At 38.7% G+C, this 20765-nt stretch overlaps 1 protein-coding gene across 3 annotated transcripts in view; it reads right to left on the reverse strand.

Annotated features, from left to right (window-relative positions):
* Nucleotides 1-20765, reverse strand: part of NALCN (sodium leak channel, non-selective) — a 214285-nt gene that overhangs the window by 66652 nt on the left and 126868 nt on the right. For all 3 annotated transcript variants that reach the window (XM_032226720.1, XM_032226719.1, XM_032226717.1), the window contains 4 exons: nt 17073-17204; nt 12337-12504; nt 6216-6407; nt 714-851 (listed from right to left, as the gene is read on the reverse strand). In XM_032226720.1, the coding sequence (XP_032082611.1) occupies nt 714-851; nt 6216-6407; nt 12337-12504; nt 17073-17204 (630 nt within the window). The remainder of the gene's footprint in view (nt 1-713; nt 852-6215; nt 6408-12336; nt 12505-17072; nt 17205-20765) is intronic.

A 20765-nucleotide genomic window follows, 5' to 3' on the forward strand; every position in this document is an offset into this window, starting at 1 on the left:
GTAAAATACCACCTCTCCATAGTTGCACTTATTGACAAGTGAAAATCCATGAGTTGAAAAGGTAAGTTGTCTCTGCCAAACAATTCTGCATGGATATTTGCCTCAATGGGTATCCATTCTTGGGATCTAAGTGGCAATCTTTATTCAAAGTGACAGTAATAAATGAAAACAATCCTATTGAATAGTATTCAAATGCAAAACGTTCACATAATAAAATTAAAAGTAATGACCAGACCCTAACTCAACAGCTGAGTATCTCTAAGCAGACAAGGAAGAAGGATTCTGGCAATGCCCAAGAATTGTAGGAAGGCAACACAAGGCAAAGTTAGAAGTTATCTTGGGAAATACTGCCTTCCACTCTGCAATTGGTATAATATTCAAGAAATAGAGAAAAGCAAGTATCAATCAAAAGGAAGTTCCTCTTGTTCCTGACAGCTTTCTCCCTGACCACTTTTCTTCTGTAAAAGTAAACTTAAAATGCCCAGAAGCAATTGAATGGGAGAACCAATCAGTAGAGGAACAGAAAAAAGAGCCATTCTTCCTTTGAATTGTTGCTGCCCTGCATGTCCATCTACTTAACATGCAACCTACTTAACATATTTAGTGTTCTGGGAGGTCTACTGACAATGTTACACCAAATGAGCTAGTTTTGCACTCATGAGTCAGCATGAACTATTAAAAATTGATATATGCATATGGTGCATGCAACTTACCAGGGTAGCAAAAAGATGATATAAAATAAAGTAAATAGCAACAACTGGTGCCCACATGTGACCCACAGCATTGAGAGTCTGATCCATGACATCCACCCATCCTTCCTGTGTCAGAATTTGAAACATTGACATGAAAGCCTAAATCAAAACATAAACAAACAAGCCAGTTAGATATCCTTTATTGAAATAAGCAAATACTGTAAGCTCCTTAATAGCACCAGGCTTTTGATTGTAAGGACAATCTGGTTAATAATAGGATACACTGCTCTGATGCTATTATTGGTAGAAACCGCATGCTTTTGTTTATTAGCAGGAGTTCCTAATATCTTCCAAAACATCATATCTTTACCATGTTTTTTAATCCAAACCACATCACAGCAATAAACCTTTGTAAAATCCAAGGAACACCACTGAATTTCAGAAGTACAGTTGTAAAAGCACAGTTTAGTGCCATTCCTAAAGGTATCTATAGCTAGCAGACTATATTTTCACCACCAGGTTCCATGCACTATTTCTCAGATAGGGAAAAAAGTTCTCCAGTTTCTATTCTGAAATTTATAGCTTCTAATATGTCACAGGTACTATATCCAAATGATCATAAAACCTCAATTCAGATGTTATACACTAAGTCTGAACTCAACTCTGCATCAGCATTTGAATGCAGATCATAATGTGATTCATGGTCAAACCAACATATATTAGTCTAAACTCTTCTACAGATATGAATATATCACATAGTAAAACAGAGAAAAGAAGACAAATATTGTTTACATTATTTCTTGGTAGTAACTATTTGGTTCTGGTATTAGCTGCTTTTATTTTTGAACTTTTTTAAAAAAGTATCATCTTTTTGTCTAAGAAAATCAAAACCACCATTTATAATATGATTCATTCTAACAGTGTCCCAAGATGTTTCCTGTAAGTGACAACCTCTGCATTGGAAAAACATTAGTTTTAAGATAATATGGCTGTATACAGTGATTTTAACTTTGGAAAGTAGCAATCTTTCTTTCAGAGCAAGATATTTTTAGTTGAAAGATATACTTCCCACCAGTTATGCTAAAAGGAATCAGAAATGTAGCTATCTTGCTGTCAGAACAACTAACAGCTGTGAAAATGAGACCCAGAGATTTATGCAAATAGAGGGTTTTTTAAAAAAAAATTAAATTGTGTGTGTACTGTATATGTGTGTGAAGAACGTTTCAGATTTATTCTAATTATTTTTAAGTTTAGTTAATGCTACTCATCATGGTGATTCAGCAGCGACTTTTTCACTTTTAGCTGCAATGTATGACTTGTCAAATATCAGATCATGGAAAAGCTACAACAGCACATCTCATGGCCTGGTATCTTCAGATTTCCTCAGTCCACTGTCTGAAGAATGGGGTCAAAAAAGTCAGGATAATGGCAACAGGTATGTTATCAATTAAGTTGTTTCTTGTAATGCGTGCACAAAAGGGCTAGGGGTTTGATTATATGGTTGTGACTGCCATCTTGATTTTTTGACATTCCTCTTTGATCACATCGAACAGATTCAGAAAGCATTAGTATACAGGGAAGAAAAAAGGAGGAAGAAAAAGACTACATTCCCATCACATTAAACATTACACTGGTCTATGAGGAAAAAGAAGGTTAATTTTACCACGTGTCACTAAGAGAATTAATTGCCTCCAATTTGCAAAATACAGCTTCAGGTAAACTGCATCAAAATAATTCAAAATTACAGAGGGGATGTGCGATTATGCTCCATAACGTTTCTGTAAAATGTGATATAGCAATGAGAATGGTGCAACATGAATCACTATAAATTTATCTTTCTATTGATACCAATAACATAACTTTCCATTCATTTATTGGTTTTTCATGTAACATTTTTATGCTTCTCGCATGAAAAACTGACAAGTTCTAATATCAGATTAAATGACAAGGTTCTATCTTTATTCGATATCTAAACTATGTTTTTTGGCTTTTCTCTTCTGAATGGCAATAGGATCATCCCTGGGGAGTTTCCAGCAGTAATCAGCAAGCATGGACGGACTCCATTTCCCTTGTTATCTTCTCTCCCCATGCTCATCACTCACTGCTCAACAGTTCAAAGGGAAATAGTCTAAATGTGATTGTAAGAAGTGAATTTTTAGTGACATGTTTGCACAAAATGCTTTATAGGATCTAAACAAATTTCCCACCTGTTTTTCATAGTCATCTGCCTTGCTGTTCTCAAAGTGAAGATAAATTTACATGCTTTCATGTGGTACCATTTTCATTGTTCTACTGTACTTTTTCAAGAAGTTATGAGGCATCATGATCATTACACACCTCACTCCTTTGTAGGCAAATATATTTATCTGTGTATACATCTTTATTGTGAAATATCTTGAAAAGTTTAGCAAACCAGCACCGTTATCACCTGTTTTCTAATTCATCTAATCAAAATATGTAAAATTAACACATTTTATCTCAAAGGTCAATTATTTCTCAAAATTTGTAGACCAGTCTAATCAGTCTCATTTTTTGAATCTAAAGCACTATCGGAAGTTTCAATCCTGGATCCTGCATTTTTTAATAACATTTTATAATTTTCATGGATTTCCTGATATTCTTAGTCTCTGTGGTCTATTTGTATGTTTGGTATATATTTCACACCTTTACTTCATATTTTAACCATCTCATATTTAAAGCAAGGATATTAAAAATAGCTCTTTTAAAATACATTACTTTCGTTTTCTAAAACAAAATGGTTCTGGGAAAAAAAATCTCATTTTTTTAGGTTACCCCCATTTTAGAGGAGGCTTAACATCTTTGAGTGTGATATTAATCAGAATATTAATCTCTATTTCCTGAAGTAACTATGCCTCATAAAAAAATTCTTCCCCAACACAAAAAGCACAATGCACAAAAATACTAAGTTTCTAAGACAGTTTAAAAATGCAAGGCATGTTCCATATTTTTAGTTAAACCATAATTTCAACAATTAAAAAACAAGGAAAAAAGGAAAAGAAGTAATACTACTCATCACAAAATTGGATCTTAAAAGCCTGAAACATTCACCGGAAAACAAAATATAACAGATCTTGCAATCTGAGAAAGATGAACTAGAGAATGCTGTAGATGGTAGCCATGGCAACCATAAGCTTCTATTTATGTCGTGTTTGTCAAGATGCCATGTGAAAGCATGGAATTTAGAGGCATTAGGAAATAAAAGTGGTCTGCCTTTTCTCTTTTTCTCTTAAAAACATATAATGTTCCTACATTGTACTTCAGCAACATTAATGGATGTGATAATCAATTGTTCTTTCTGCTAAGTCTTTTGGCATCTAGAGCAAAAGATTCCATGTCAGAACAGGCCGACCATTTTAAGTTTGCTTTTACTTAGAGAGGAATGGTACTGTGCCCAGCTAAAATGCTTGACTTCCTCTTCCCTTTCACCCAGGAACCCAAAACATTTGTCCATAATGAGTGTTTAGATATGCAAAGTCTTCTGCTGCCATTGTTCTGATATGTCAAAGTCCCATAGGAACTTTTATTATTTGATTTAATATGGCTACCCATTCCAGAAGACTCTAGGTGGCAATTTTCTATCTTTGCATTGCTGGGTAATTTTAAGATGTGTGGACTTCAACTTGCTGAATTCCGCAGCCAGAAAAATCTGGAAAACCATTTTCAATGTAAACCTGAGTTCTATTCTCACATTTATGGAACATAAATCGGCAGGATTCCTCTTCTTCATTCACCTAGAATCTAGCTCTAGATTTCTTTTAAAATACATACATTTCTCTTTAACTGTACATATAACAAAAGTGTTTTTTTTAATTAAAATAAATGGCTGCATTAAAAACCAATCATAAAAGAATTCTCAGCAGCTTTTTGGAAAAGTAGGGAAAGGCAGAAAGTATAGTGCCGAGGTGGCGCAGTGGTTAGGGTGCAGTACTGCAGGCCACTTCAACTGACTGTTATCTGCAGTTCAGCGGTTCTAATCTCACCGGCTCAAGGTTGACTCAGCCTTCCATCCTTCCGAGGTGGGTGAAATGAGGACCCAGACTGTGGGGGTGATATGCTGACTCTGTAAACCGCTTAGAGAGGGCTGAAAGCCCTATGAAGCGGTATATAAGTCTAACTGCTATTGCTATTGCTATAGTATTGGCATTAGAATAACGAGCTAACCTGGAGGATATTAACAAAACACCACCATTTTAAAGTAATGATGGGACATATCATTTCTAAATTATTATTTCATATTTTGTTTTTAGTATCCTGCTGGGAAAAAAGCAAAGTTCTGCCACATCTCATTGTTATTATGTTAATTTTCTATTCATTAGATGGTTTAAATGTAATCCTCCTTATTCTGCAAACAGGGAAGGTGTGAATTAGATTAAAAAAACAAACAAAAGCTATACTCCAGGACATTTGCTAATCTTCTGTTGAAATAGAAGTAAGAAAATAAATTCCCATGTGACAATTTTCCAAGCTAAAAGAGATATTAAAAAGTAAGGGACTTAAAGTAAGTAGGCAAATCTAATCAGTAGGCGTTTGTGACCTACAATGTTAGCCTCAAAAGCCTCAAAAGTTTATTTTACTTTCACATATGTAATGTATGACAGGTCAATTGGGTTGCAAAGAGATGCACAAGCTTATAAATTCTGGACTTGTTTTGCAAGGGGAGAAGCTATTCTTGCAATAGATTTTTCAGTGCTCAACTAGGGGAGATAATATATGTTTTTGTCTTTTGTGTTTTTTAAATTCACATTTTTTTCAATGTTTTTATTTAATTTTGTTCTGTTTCTATTCAATTCTTTTCTTTTGGATTTTGGTTCTTAATCTTTTGAATAAAATAAAATAATAAAATAAAATATAAACAGTTACTCCACCACTCAAATGTGATTTAAAAGTCTAAAGAATTTCCCAATCTATATATCAAGATTAGGGACAATTCTTCAATGACAAAATTGTATTCACTTGGTTTATATCTTTAGGGAAAAAATTCTGCATTTTTAGTTAATTATTTTGAAATTTTTATTTGGAAGTTTCTTTACATAAGACCTTTCCTTCTATCCATATTTACCTAGTAATTTGACATGTACATTGATTTTAGTTTAATAAAGATGGAGAATTTGTTGAAAACAATTGTACTTTTCAGTCTAGAAGTGATAATTTTCTCAGAGCAACAAAAGGGCAAACTCGCATTTTCAGGTTCAATTATACCGATATATTAGTTTTTAAATTGGAAAAGAAACTTTCCTTTATTCAGATTTGTAGGAATGATATGTTTTGCCTATCTTTCTGTTCTAATTAAAAATAGATAGTGCCATAATCTATAGTGTTCTGATGCTGCTCTTTTTGCGTGATAGTGGAGGGTTACTGTTGAAACTAACAATTCAGGCAGAGTGATCTTGCAACAAAATGTATTCTTACAGAAGCCAAGGAACTGGCATTGATAAGATTATAGTATGAAGCCATTTCTAAACAGCCATAATTTGATTGGTTGCAATGGAATTTTTAACTTACTCTTGGAAATGTGGTAAATCTGTCCAGTTCTTCCACGAAACAGAACATTTGCAAACTGATGGCTGACATTACAATTAATAGACTGGCAGTAAATACAACTAAACTCCCAAGCTTTTTTCCAGGTCCAAAAATCTTGTACACAAAATCTTCCAGGGCAGGAGAAATCTTGATAAGTCGAACAACTCTAAGTACCTGCAGATAGAAATATATTTTTTTAATTGATATAGCTGCAAGTTTTCAAGTGAAACAAATTGGTTCTTTTTCTAGTAACACCTATGGCATATATACCTTGAAAATTATACAATAGATGGAATGGTTACTACAATGATAGGGATGAGTAAAACATTCAAAAGAAGTGCAAAGCATTTAAGAAACTCTGCCCTTTGAAAGGTCTGCTCAGCTGATTTGAAACACCCTTGGCACTATGTACATGTCTTTTTCTGCTGTGCTGTTTCACTTCACTGGAATTCTTGAGAGTGACAACTGGACTTTGAAATAATTTTATGATGCTTCCAAAGATTGTGGCCGCTTTAATGCTTGGGGATACTATTAGGCTTTCCAAATCACCTAATTTAAACTCTTTCCTAAGTCATGATATGCATCCATTAAATGTATTATTTTATATAATTTCAAGATGATGGCCAAACTTTCAGCATTTCCATATTCATAAAACTGAAATTTATGGTGAATTATAGTTCATTTCTCTTCTTTCTGTCAGGCTTTTCTTTTGGATCTTTGGCCTGCCACACTTTCTATTATTCTACTATGCATTTTATATTGTGAGAAAATGGGAGGGGGGATTGTAAGGAGTTACATACTATGTAGCCATAACAAAATTCTTTCTAGAAAGCCAAGGCCATCCTTTGTCTCTGCACCTCTGCGCCTGACCAGAATTGGATGGGTAGGACTGCCAGCATGGCAGTGAGAGATTGGACCATGTGATGGACTTGTGGGTGTGGGGGATCTTGAACTTTCAACTGGATGGAAAAAACCGGGAAGCTTTCAGATTCGGGTTTTCCCAGATGTGCCAACATGGCTCTCTTAATAAATTGGAACTTTGAGCAATACTTTGCCTTGGACTCTAATTCACCTTTGGATGCTATTTGGAATGCTGACACTTTCTTTAATTTGTGTCTAAATATGATACCTTGTAATCAGTACAAACATGACAGAAGGAAGGAACACCAAATTAAATAGCCAATAGTAACTTACAGAAACAGGCAGCAATTTCTACAAAAATTTAGGTCAGAGCTGTGTGTTAAAATGAAATATTTCTAGGGTTATTGTTACAACAGTTATGAGAAGTCTTAGTTTTTCTGCAATTCCACCTTGAATCTTACTTGAAAACTAAGGAGTTTGCAGGGTGGGACAATTTAATGTTTTCATCTTACGTTTCCTTCAGCCTTAGTCAGCATAACCCCAAAAATGATAAGTCTAACATTCAGAGGACATCAGGTTGTCTATCCCTGAATGTCAGTCATACTGAAATCTCTTCTAATTCCCATATGTCTGCTAGTCTTTTGTGACTTAGTCTCTTACATTATCCCTGGCTTTGAAGGAGTAGAGGGTATGCCTACAGTATGTCTGTTGATATCAAAGTAGAGCAAGTGGGGCCCAAACATTTACTTTTTTTTAAAAAGAGAAACTAACAGAAAAATACATATACATGGGAGAGTCGGGAAAGGTTTACAACAGGTACAAAAAAATTCCACTTAAACATTCCTAAATACCAACCTTCACCAAAGGGAGGAAGCTCTCTTGTTCCCCATTCTGAGAAAGTGAGATATATAACAGATAATCTGTACCTTGGACATAGTATCTCCATATCACCCTAAATATCATACTCCCTAAGCTAATTGACTTTTAATCAGTCACTCACTCAATCACTCAATATCTGTTTATATATTTTAATCAGAATAGCTGAAACTCCAGTTTTTCTTTAAATGTTAAAAACAAGTTACTTGTTTGATGCTTAACTAGTGTCCTGCTAAATATTTTATTGTGGGTGCTTCCATCCATAGCTATGCTACCTTAATTGACATTTAAGTATCCAATTAATCTTTCCAGAAACCAGTTTACAAGGCCATTTGTTTTCATCAAGAGAGAAACAGGACAAGCTTCAAACAGTATCCTTTGCAAGTCTGTATTTTTATTTGAGCATGGTTTGAATTGTTTGGGAGGATTAGAGGCAGGAAACTGCACTCAATTCCAGAGATTTCTCCCTCTCCAACACATGATAAATGTTTCTTATTCCATAAATCCAAAATCATATATGAGTGCATCAGAGTGTTTGTATATCTGAGAAAAGCTACACACTTATATTACCATCAATAATGTGAAATGATTGGCTCCTTCAATTTATACCATATTGTATAGAAAAAAAAAATTGTTTTGTTTTTGTGGTGTGTGTCAGACGCGGGTTTGCTCCTGGTTCAGCCCAGATCTGGCAAAGTGGTAGTGGTGGTGGCGGGTGGCTCTGCCCACCTGCCCGGATGCTTCCGCACAAAAGCATCGCGTGCATGAGCGCATGCTCACGAGCAAACCGTTGTTTAAAAAAAATGGAAACCCACCACTGGTGTGTGGGTGTGTTTGTATGAATATATGTATACAGACACAGACATAGACACACACACACTATTATGAAGGATAATCCGAACATTGTTCAAAACATTGATGGTGATCATTGTGAAGGGAAACAGTTGTTTCAACTACTTTATTTTGTGATTTTGGCTGCAATACAGGTAGTTCTCAACTTAGGGCCACAATCGAAACTGCTAAATGATGATGCAGACATTAAGTGAGTCATCACATGACTCTGCCTAATTTTACAACCTTTTTTTGCCACGGTCATTAAGCAAATCACTGTGGTCATTGAGTGGCTTCAGCCACTGATTTTCCTTGTCAGAAATCATCTGGAAAAATGGCAATCTCCTGAGCCAAGGACAAGTGTTCCATTGTAAAGAAATGCCAGTTGCCAAGCAACCAGATTGCAATCAGGTGATTGTGGAGCCCTGCAATGTTTGTTAAGTGTGAAGCCTGTTCATAAGTCACTTTTTTCAGCACCATCATAAATGTGAATGGCCGTTAAATAACTGTAAGTTGAGGACTCCCTGTAATTATTTCAGATGTATTTATACTGTATTTTCATTCCCTCTGTTCTTCCAACATCCATAGGCTTTTGAATATCCATAGGCTACTAGATAGCCTGTCCATTGAATTAATTTGGCTCTTCGATTCATCTTTAAAATTATCTCTTTCCAATAAGACTTCAATTTTCTATAATTAAAATGTTAAAATTTTAATCAAATCTAGATCTAACAGTCATCCATCAGGGCAAACATGGATTTTCATTTTCCTTTGCAGGGAAGATTTATGGCTATATATTTGCTTGTGTGTGTGTATGTGTGTATAATTATAGTTTAAAATCTATCTATGGGCTTTTGGGAAATGAATGTTGGCCACAATGGACAGAAGGATAACTCATGTAGCAAAGGCAATGCATTTTTTAAAGTCCTCCGACTATCATTTGAGGATAGGAAGCCTTCATTGCAGAAGGTAACTTAAAATTGTCAACATGCTGATACTTTGCCTAAAAATCCTATGTAACCTTTACACAAGACAATTTAATAAAAATGACCATGAAGCAAGTATTAGAAGATATGCACTCTTCATTTTGTGGTGTCCTAAGATCTATATTTTGACTGGTTTGAGAATACAGCATTTTCAGCCACTGATTTATGAAAAGCTCTTGATTTTCAAATCTTAAACAGTCATTTTAAAGATTACGCCTTTAAAGGTTGTGGTGAAGCTTAAAATAAAATACTGAATGTATTATATATTATTTAAAAAGCTATGTCTTAATCAGAATATCTATTTAAATCTAAGGATCTAACTGATCTTCAGAATTTCTGTGATGAATCAATTAATGCATTTCAATACTGCAAAACATTAAAGTCTCTTAAGGATCCAAATGTAAGGGTCTTTGATGTATCATATAATAAATAAAAGCCTGATTATTATAAGGAAAACCCAATACCATATTGGAGTTGAGAATATGCAAAAATTCTTTCTTCTAGAGATGCCCCAAATTATCTGTTGCCCTGTGGCTGGAGCCTGGTCCATGAAACTCTAAACAGGAGGAGGATACTGCAGTGGGTTATGGGAGATGTAGTCTCCAGCAGAGATCATGGAATCAAAGTACAGGCCAGCAGAAGTACTAGATACAACAACTCAGAGGAAAAGGAGGGAGAACTATTGCAGTGTCCCCAGCTATATAGGGCATTCCTGCTAATGTAAGAAAGATGAAGATCCTAAACCATCACGGAAGTTCAGAAGTGATTATGCTCTTGATCCAGTTGCAGATTTTTGATTCATCACCCCTGGCCAGAGAGGTGAGCCCCAGGGTCTGCAGAGGGCACACCAGAAGGAAATCAGCAAAATAGGGCTATTATCTTAATTACAGCCTCACAAATCCCACAAGGCAGGCTGGTCATGTGAAAAGAGGGACTAAAAGAACCAATCATCATCAACTCCTTCAGAAGTGAGTGCTGCAAATGCGGAGTCATCTGGGACTGCTTCTGGTCCTTTCACAACAGTGAAGACCATGTCCAGAGAAATGAGCCAGGTGAACAAAATGGACCCTGCCACCAATACCAAATAGCAATAGCACTAGCAACAGCAGTTAGACTTGTATACTGCTTTACAGTGCTTTACAGCCCTCTCTGAGTAGTTTATAGAGTCAGCATATTGCCTCCAAACATTTGGGTCCTCATTTTACCAACCTCGGAAGGATGGACGGCTGAGTCAACCTTGAGCTGGTGAGAATCAAACTGTCAAATTGCTGGCAGTTGGCAGTCAGCAGAAATAGCCTGCAGTACTGCCCTCTAACCAGTGCACCACCATGACTCAAACGGTGCAAGCAGTGGTGGGTTTCGGCTCCTGTTGCAACAGCTATGCTGCAACGGGAGCCACGCGTGCACCATGGGCATGCACGCTGTGCATGCATGCAAACCCACCACCTGCGATGCTCCAGCTGCGCAGGCGCCATATGCTACGTGCGCATGTGCAGATGTGTCCATTTCCTTCAAATACAGGTAAGGAATGAGGGCAGGTGGGCGGGCCATCCAAAGTACCATTCCGGTATGCTGCTTCTGGCAGGCACCGGGATGCGCATACCGGGGCGTACTGCCTGCAACCCACCACTGGGTGCAAGGAACAAAATGGCCAAATGGATTTGAACATAATGATTGATATTCCCAGAGACATCTGGACAAAACAACAAATCCTTCAACCAGTGATGGCGCTAGTTCCAGATCAGCAAGGAAAGAAAAGATTAGGTTAGGAAATAAATTCCATCCTGCTTCTGGGTTGACAGCAATCAACTCACAGGAGATGTCAAAGTCTGGCGGATAATCCATCCAAACCATCCATCCAATAACCCAGAGACCATAAGCCAGGCCACGTCTCCTGACAGGACTTCAGCTCCATGAAAAGAAACACCTGCCCCTTCAACCTAAGTTTGGGGTTCTTCCCAACCATGAGGGACTTGATGGACTCTGTGCACTCAGGCCAGCACCTCCCACTCGGGCACCAGTTGCAGAAAGCTGAGAATCTTTTCTGAGATGTAACCTGTATAAATTGGAGAAGACGACTACGGAATCTGGATGAAACAAGCCATGCAGGCAGTGGAAGAATGAGAAGTTTCAGAAGCTCAAAAGGAACAGAAAAGTACATTTTATTTGACAATTTTAATTATTGGCTTTTAGGTTAGATTATATTTTAGCATTTTAAGCACATCGATATTTGGAGGGCTTAGCTATCTGAAAAGCTATGGTTGAAGTTGAAAATCTTTCAAGTAAAATTGAAAGGTGGCATATACATTTTACAGTGCTTTGGATTTGATTATAAAAAAGTATATTGCCACAACAAATATGATAAATTAATAAGAAATATCTACTTGACAAGTACTTGATAGGTACTTGACAGGTGACCATCACGCTGAAAATGAAAACAATAAAGCCACAAAATAAATTAATAAACATCAATAATATTTAGACACTTTTCAGAGTGATTTCAAGTCATATTTTCCTCTGGTATACTGAAGTGGAAATTAGCACTCTACCTGAAAGTACGTAAACTGTGAATGGTAGAGGACAGGATAAATGTGAAGAGTAGTTCCAATAACCAGCAGCAGTTCAAATTTATGAAGAGATGAACTGATGTATCCAGTAAATCCCAGGCCCCAGATCTTTAGGAGAGCTTCCAGATCAAAGAGGACTGTAAAGGCCACCTGTGGGAACAGAAAAGGACAAAAAGAGTCTAAGCAGAATTTCTTAGAATTACTATATGTCGGCAATCATTTAGCATGAGAAAGCTCATGAGCATACTAACTTTCTCAAGAAAAAGACCTCAGATTCAGATCAAATCTCGGAAACAAGGAAAAAGAAATATCTGCAAAGACTGTGCTTTGCATTGCAGCAACTGGCTAGGATATATAGGTATCTGCTTATCAAAAGCTGAGTAGTTGCAAGAGAGCATTTCCCTTATTCCTGAAAACATTCATGCTTAGCTGTCAGTTGTTCAGAGTTGCAGAGCAGAAGAAAAATACCTGCTACATAGTTGTTATGGCCTGCTGGTGACCAGCAGAGCTGGTAGCAGTCAGAGAGTGAGGGCATTAGGGAGGAACATGGGCCAGTCCTGGGGGCTGAGGGAACCTCAGATGAGGGCTCTGCGTCGGAGGCAGAGAGGAAGTTAGACAGAAGTGAGGCAGAGAAACAGCGTGAACCTGTTTCCAGTGTGCGCATGCACAGAGCTGCCAAAAGACAAGAACAACTATGAAACAGTGATGTGCGGTGAGCTTTATGGCTGGTGAAACAGCTTTTTAGACTTGTGGACTTCAACTCCCAGAATTCCACAGCCAGGCATGCTCAGTTCCGATTTAAAGCGACAGCATTTTCCCCCCTTGCAAAATAAGTTTTCCCATTCTTTTTCTTTTCCCTCCTCCTCCTTCCTCCCTCTCCCCTCTCTTAAACAGACATACGCACACAGAGAAGTTGGTTCCCCTCTCTCACTCACTCACTCTCAAATAAACACAAACACAGAAGTTGGATTGGATATATTTTCCAAAGGCTTGAAAGCAGCTCCTCTGTCATACGCCCCCCCCTTTCCCCTGCTGCCTCCCCATCGGATCCTTTGATTGCAGGTGAATCACGTTGCCTTTTCAAACTTGTAATCAGTGAAGTTGGGCTTATATACTTTTATCCAGCTGTGTGTGTATGTGTGTGTGTGTGTGTGTGTGTGTTTGAAAAGGCAACATGGTTCTGCCAGAGCTCTGAGTCAGACTGAGCTAGTTGCTCCTAGAGAACTCTAAAAAGCCTCTAAAAATGCCCTCTACAGGAGGCGAGAGAACACGTGCCTCCTTTGCATACGAAATTTTTCACTTTTTAACCCTTGCTTAACTCTTAAAAGGCGAAAAATTGCTTATGCACAGGAAGCCCCTAGTTCTCTTGCCTCCTCCTTCACTAAGCACTGCTCCAAGTCACTGTGACTTGGAATCTGGCAGCAACTAGCAATAGCAATAGTTAGACTTATATACCACTTCATAGGGCTTTCAGCCTTCTCTAAGCAGTTTACAGAGTCAGCATATTGCCCCCAACAACAATCCAGGTCCTCATTTTACCCACCTCGGAAGGATGGAAGGCTGAGTCAACCTTGAGCCTGGTGGGATTTGAACAGCCGAACTACTGAACTGCAGTCGGCTGAAGTAGCCTGCAGTGCTGCATTTAACCACTGCACCACCTTGGCTTTAATTATTTTTTAAAAATTCTTTAAAATTCTTTCCTTTTCCTCATGACTGGTGAGGCCACGCCTCCCCTGCCTCTAGTGACTGCACGTCCCTGCTATGAAAGCAGGGTCAATTTGGGAGTAAAGCCACACCTTGGAGATGATTGCCGCCCCATAGGAAACAAAAGAGGAGTGAAAGGAGAGTGGCTTTTGCAGGAAACAATTCATTTCTTCAGTTGTGTCAAGAGAGGAAAGTTCTGTTTGTGATTATAAGAGACTCTGTGCCAAGTGTTATTTTGCCCTGTGTTTGGAAACTAGTTATCTGGCAGCTCTCCAAGAGAGACAAGGTTTGTGTTGATAAACATTCCTCTGAAAGACTGTTTGCCAAGCCTTGCTGACTGAATGAAAGGAATTCACAGTTGTATAAATAAAAGAGGTTTTGCTGGAACCTAGACTCTGCTTTATGCTTGTTAAGGAAGCCTAGGTCAGAACAATAGTTACCAATATCTGTCTTAAAACAAGCCATATTGTAAGGGAAATTTCTTTGTCCTGCACGCTTTCCCTTTTTGAAAGGTGGTTGGCAGGTTTTTGTCAAAAGCAAGATAAATATATATAGCTAGTGCAAAACATTTTCTTGAATGAAATATCAACATCTAAACAACACAAACCAATGTTAACCCCCCCCTGCACTTTTAAATACATACAATGTGGTGTATCCATATATGTGGCATTTGATGTTAATGGATATGCTTTGAACATTAGTATTGAAGAAGATTTATGAGAATACTGTGGACAGCTAAGAAAATAAATTGATAAGATTATCCAACAAATCAACCCAAAGTTATCAGTCAAGACACAAATGACGAGGCTTAAATTATCCTATTTTAGATACATTCTGCAAAAACCAGGAGAAAGCTGTAATATTGGAAAAGGTAGAAGGAAAGTGAAGAAAAGGATAACCAGCAGCAAGGTGGATAGGCTCAGTTACAGTAGTGATGAATACAAAACTTGAAAGGTTAGGGATAGATCATCATGGAGATTATCTACTGTATGTGGCAGTGGAGGGTTTCAATTTTTTTTAGAACCTATTCTGTAGATGTGGCCTGTTTTGTGGGAGTGGCTCGGTGATCATGTGACTGGGGTGGGAGTGGCTCGGTGATCATGTGACTGGGATGAGAGTGGCTTGGCAGTCATGTGACCAGGTGGGAGTAGCTTGGCAGTCATGTGACCGGGTGGGAGTAGCTTGGCAGTCATGTGACCAGGTGGGAGTAGCCAACTTGATGTCACTCACCAGATGATGTCATGGATTGGGTAAAATGTGGTGAAGCTCACTTAACAATGCTCTTGCTTAGCAACTAAAATTTTGGGCTCAATTGTAGTCATAAGTTAGAACTATCTTTGCCTTCCTTTGCATGGCAGCCTTGCCCTAGTAAACTCCTTCTCCTTTCTGGAGGACTAAAAACGACCCTACGAGTAAACCGGAAGTCACTTCCGGTTTGCTCGTAGGGTTGGTTTAAGCCCTCTGGAGGCTTCAGAGAAGCCTCCTGAAGGTCTCTGAAGCCTTCGGAGGGCCTCGGGAGCGGGGAGACTGTTTTTGCTCTCCCCAGGTTCCTATAAAGCCTCTGGAGCCTGGGGAGGGTGAAAAAAGCACACAAAAATGGGGGGGAGCGCCTCTCATGCGCACATGTGCACTGGGGTATGTGTCACATGTTGCATTATGGGTGTGGCATGCCTGCGCACAACCCTCCTGTGCTCCCCCCTTATGGCACACGAGTCAAAAAAGGTTCGCCATCGCTTGACTATAGGTTTGAAAAGGCAACGTGGCTCTGCCTGCAATCAAACCAGACTGGGGAGGGAGAGCATGAGTGCGCACTGAGGAGACCACAGGAGGAGGGAAGACAGGCAAAGGAGCATGCTGTAGAACACACACTTTCCCCCAGCCCCGTTCTTTTAGAAGGTTCTGATTGGCTACCCTCCAGCTTCTGTGCCTCTCTTCTCACCCCAGCCTGCCAACAGAAGGTGAGTGGGTTGGGTTTATTGCATTCCAGGCATTTCCCACTGCATTTACATGCTGCATTTACAATGGGGGAGGTGTTTGAGGAAGGCAATGGGGGAATGGGGGGGGGATGGCTGAGGAACTGCTTTCAAGTCATTGGGAGAGATACCCAATCCAACTTCTCTGTGTGCACACACTGTGTTTGAGAGGGAGTGAGAGAGGGAAGGGGGTAGGAGAGAGATACCCAATCCAACTTCTGTGTGTATGCAAAAAGCCAGCCCTCACTGGCGCCCAGCTTCACTGACTACAGGTTGTATCAAACTCCACAAGGGAGGGAGAGAGTGAGGGAGAGAACATGAGTGAGCCAGGGCCCCTCCCTCCATCCTTTGCCCAAAGCCCCACACTGCACCAGGAGGATGAAGTTTGAATTCCTCCCCCCCCTCTGACCCATGCATACCTTTTCCAGCTGCTTCCTCTGAAGAAGCCCCACCCTCACTTCCTTCTCTTTGAGAAGCACCTTGCAAACGCGGGCAGGCCAGGAGAGCGTACCAGTACGGGGGTGTGGTCAAGCCAACGTGGAATGGGTACGCAAAAGTACAGCAAATTTCTGGCCCCGGTATGCCCATACTGGTGCGTATCGCCAGAACCCACCTCTGGTATGTGGCCATTAGAAGTCAAAAATAACTTGATGGCAAATAATCAAATCAATATCAGTTAAAAAGCTTTATGGTTGCATATAAAAGATATAACTTGAAACAACCAGCCCCGTCATCATTGCCCATCATAATTTAAATCATATTAAATCAGTCTTATCTTGGTCAAGGCATCTGCAATAATGTTGATTTGTTTCATAGAACATAGAATAATAGAATCGGAAGAGACCTCCTACTAGTCCAGCCCCTTGCTTGAACAGGAGACCCTGTATCATTTCAGACAAATGGGTGTCCAGTCTCTTTTTAAAAGCCTCCAGTGATGGAGCATCCCCAACTTCTCAAGACTAGTTATTCCCTTGGTTAATTGCTCCCACTGTTGGAAATTTCTTTGGTTCAATAAAAATCAATAATTAAAGTAAAACTCACCTCTGCAAGGTAGAACTCATCATACTGGCTCTTGAAAGTTTCCCCCTTGTAATAATTGCTAGCAGCAACAATGACATCCACGGCTACCATGCTCAAGATAAACATATGGAAAATTGAGGATCTCATCATTCTCTGTAGAGTTAAAACATAGGTGTGCTGAGAAATGCTTATCTTGGAAAAAAAGAGATGATTTTATTCTCTGAAAACTGTAGCAGCCAGAAGCATTGTATCTGAATGTTTTTTAAATGCCATTTATTCAGAAGTTATAAATACAGTGTATTTAATATTTACAAATGTATAAAAATAATTAAATATACAGATGCATAGTAACTTCAATCTCGGTGCATTGCTTTCCATACATAAAAACCTGGGTGTTATTCTGATTCTCTTTGTTGTAGCTTGCAGCTACTTTTGCTTCCCACTAAATATATTGTGTCTTTCTAATATATTTCAGGTTTTTCTGTTTCTGCTGTTTGTAGGTAAGAATTATGAATTAATTCCAGAATTAACCATAAACTGATTATATGAGATAGTAAAGTAAAAGGTCTCCAAGACTGTCAGAATATTCATGAACTGGCAGAGACAAGGTCAGCCAATGAATAGGCATAGCAACTAAGTCAGCCAATGAGGACTGTTTGGAAACAGAAACTTAAGCAAGGAGTTTGGGCATGGCTTAGCTCTGTGCTCAGCTCTAAAGTGAAACTAGTCTGGACTCATCTGCTGATCTGAACTGAACTGAAACTATTCTCTGCTGTTGGTATTGTGTATATATATATTCTTGTATATAAAGAAGTTTCTAATTTAAATGAAGCCTGCTGAATCAGTTATCTGTGTGCACTTCCTGGATTTGATTTTTGCAACAAACTCTGACTTAATGAGTTCATCAATACATGCATGCTGCTTTCTTGGGAACCATACCAAAATGATTTTCTACTGCCTTCACCTGAGATTCTACGTATCTATATATCCATATTTGTTGTGACTCAGCAGCAGTCTTCTGTGAGTCTTTTCAGGATGCAAGATTAACTATGCAGCTGGGGCTCATTAGGGGCATATTCTGGGGATAAAAGGACGGATGGTGCCACGCCCTAGTTGCAGGAGTCAACGTTCCTTGGTTCGTTCAACATTGATTGATCAGCAGTCGTGGCTTATGTAAGATACACTTGGAGAAGTGCTTTGTTTTTCTGTAACCCTGATTCGTAGAGACTTTGGAAGAAGTGCTTTGCTTTCGTTTTGTTCAACTGGTGTTGCCGTAAAAAAGATTTGTTTTTCATTCCATTATCTTCAGGCAGAGACTGTAATTAGGTTTATTTCGGGCTCGTTGCCAGTCTGAGCCGAGAACTGATAAAAAGAGTTCCTTTTAAGTTGTTTGCCTGTCGTCTGTTTAACGAGCGGAGAAGCGGGGACAGAACACATATCTATATAGATACAGATAGATATAGATACATACACACACACACACTCTTACAAACCTCCCACTGTAGCTTATAGTCTTCCACCCAAATACTAATACGGAAAACAAACAAGCCACTCATAATCGTTTGCTGAGATGGGCGGCTATAGAAATCAAAATCAAACAAACAAAAAACCCAAACTGTTTTTATTTATGCTTTTGACAAAAAATAAAAAAATCTACAAGCTTAAGATTTGAAAATACTGATAGTACAAATATTAATCCTACAGCTATTAATTGACCTGAATCAATGCAATGCAGGATGAAAGTCTCTTCACTGAAAATTAAAGACTGTAATTGCAGATTCTCAGTCATCCAGGTCACAGTTGTCCCAAAAGTGCTTTTCAATTGGACTTTCTGGTTGGTGTTTGAAGATGTTTCACTTCTCATCCAAGAAGCTTCTTCAGCTTCTTAATTCTTCAATTAAGAACAAGGCTGTTCTACCCCCCCTCGTCCCACACCAAACACGCCGAGCCAAAGATACTATACGGAATTTATTAATATACAGACAGGTCCTTGGCAGCAAACCAGCACAGAAAAGCCTTGGTAGCAATCCAGCACAGACAAGCCTTGGCAGCAATCCAGACTGCCAAGCTAGCCACAAAAGTTCTCCAACTTTTAGTCAATGTGTTGACTCCTGCAACGGGGCGTGTGCACAAGCAGTCCTTTTATAGTCTTGAGAGGAGTGCAATTATCTCTTGTAACTGCGCAACCTTACGCCTATCAGCTCTTCGGTGCCGGGCATCCAGGAACAACTCCCTTGGCTCCTCCCCACTGCTCCAATGCTCAGGTGCCACATGGTGGCCAACCAGCCTCTCTGCGCCCAGCTCAGAGTCGGAACCCTGTCCAAGGTTCTCCACATCCTCCAGAGCCGACTCACAGGACCCCTCGCTGTTGGAGTCTGATGGCAGCTCCAACGGCTCCTGCTGGGCCACAACAAAGGCTGGAGGTGTTAACAGCAAACTAGAGGACCATCATCATGTAATTACTGTGATTATATAATTATGCCCAAATACCTGTAACAATATACCGAATATGTACATAAATGATGCCATTGTGCATATTTTGTCACATGCCTGCTCTGGTTTCTTGAATCAATTTAGGGCATTAAAAAAAGATGTTATTCGCTTCAACTTTTCAGACATCCTAACTTTAATGAATTCCTGCCTGTCCCTTCCTTAGTATTCCCCTGCTTTTTTGGAGTGGGGCTATAACTCCAGATTTCAGAGTAAACAAAACAAAACAAAAAAACCCAACAACTCAGAAGTTTTAATTTTCTTTATGGCCAGAGCTGGCATCCCCCCCCCCCCCATGATAGAACCTCTGACTAAAATTGTCAAGGCCTTCAAATAACTTCTTTAACACCATGAGATGAAAGCAATATTAAAATGTAAATGCCAGAGAACTTTATGGGGGAAAAAATCTTCAGCATAATATCCAATATCAGCTGCACTAATTTCCACTATTTATTTTAACTTTGCTAATCACCTAGAGAAAAAAAAGTTTCAATCAGTGACATACTTATATCAAATAATTCGTTAATGCAATCAGTGTGGACTTACCCACATGCAGTTTCTTTATATTAGGAGAAATCATTTATTGAAAGCAGTGTGGGAATGTTCCCTGCCTAAAGGATATTTGAACAGCTGATTAAATATGCTGCATCCCTAAAAGTAAACTTCAAATTATAAAAAGCCATGTTTAATTTTGAAGTGCTTTTGGAAATAAATAGAGCATATGCAGTGTGAGCAGACGAAAAATTCATTAAAATTCAAAATTAAATTTAAGGAGAAAGTGCAGGTAAAGCAACATATGAAGGCGCAAGAACCATGACTTCAGTTTTAAGCACAACTAGAAAGAATGAGCGTGTTGGATCTAAACCACATCCCTGAATGATTTATCTATGAAATCTTCCTTGGACTAGCAGTGGAAATATATCTACTGTTTTCTGACAGCTTTTAAATACATTTGATAACCAAGTTTAAAAAGTGGAATTTTTTTCTTTAAATCTTTATCTGATTATACATTTTATGTAGATACATCCCTGGCACTATTACCAATACTATTGTACTGAGCAGTATTAGCAATGGAAATTGGCTTGCACAAGTTCTGTTGAGAAGCATGACAGCAGGGGCTGCTTCAGCATCTATTAATTAGAAGTTCACTAATTAACTAGCAAGTTCCATTTTTTTTTAAAAGTAAAATGCTACAAAATGTACTACAATTAATAATAGAAATGT

The sequence above is a fragment of the Thamnophis elegans genome, chromosome 11, assembly GCF_009769535.1.
Source record: "Thamnophis elegans isolate rThaEle1 chromosome 11, rThaEle1.pri, whole genome shotgun sequence".
In the NCBI taxonomy this organism is placed as follows: domain Eukaryota; kingdom Metazoa; phylum Chordata; class Lepidosauria; order Squamata; family Colubridae; genus Thamnophis; species Thamnophis elegans.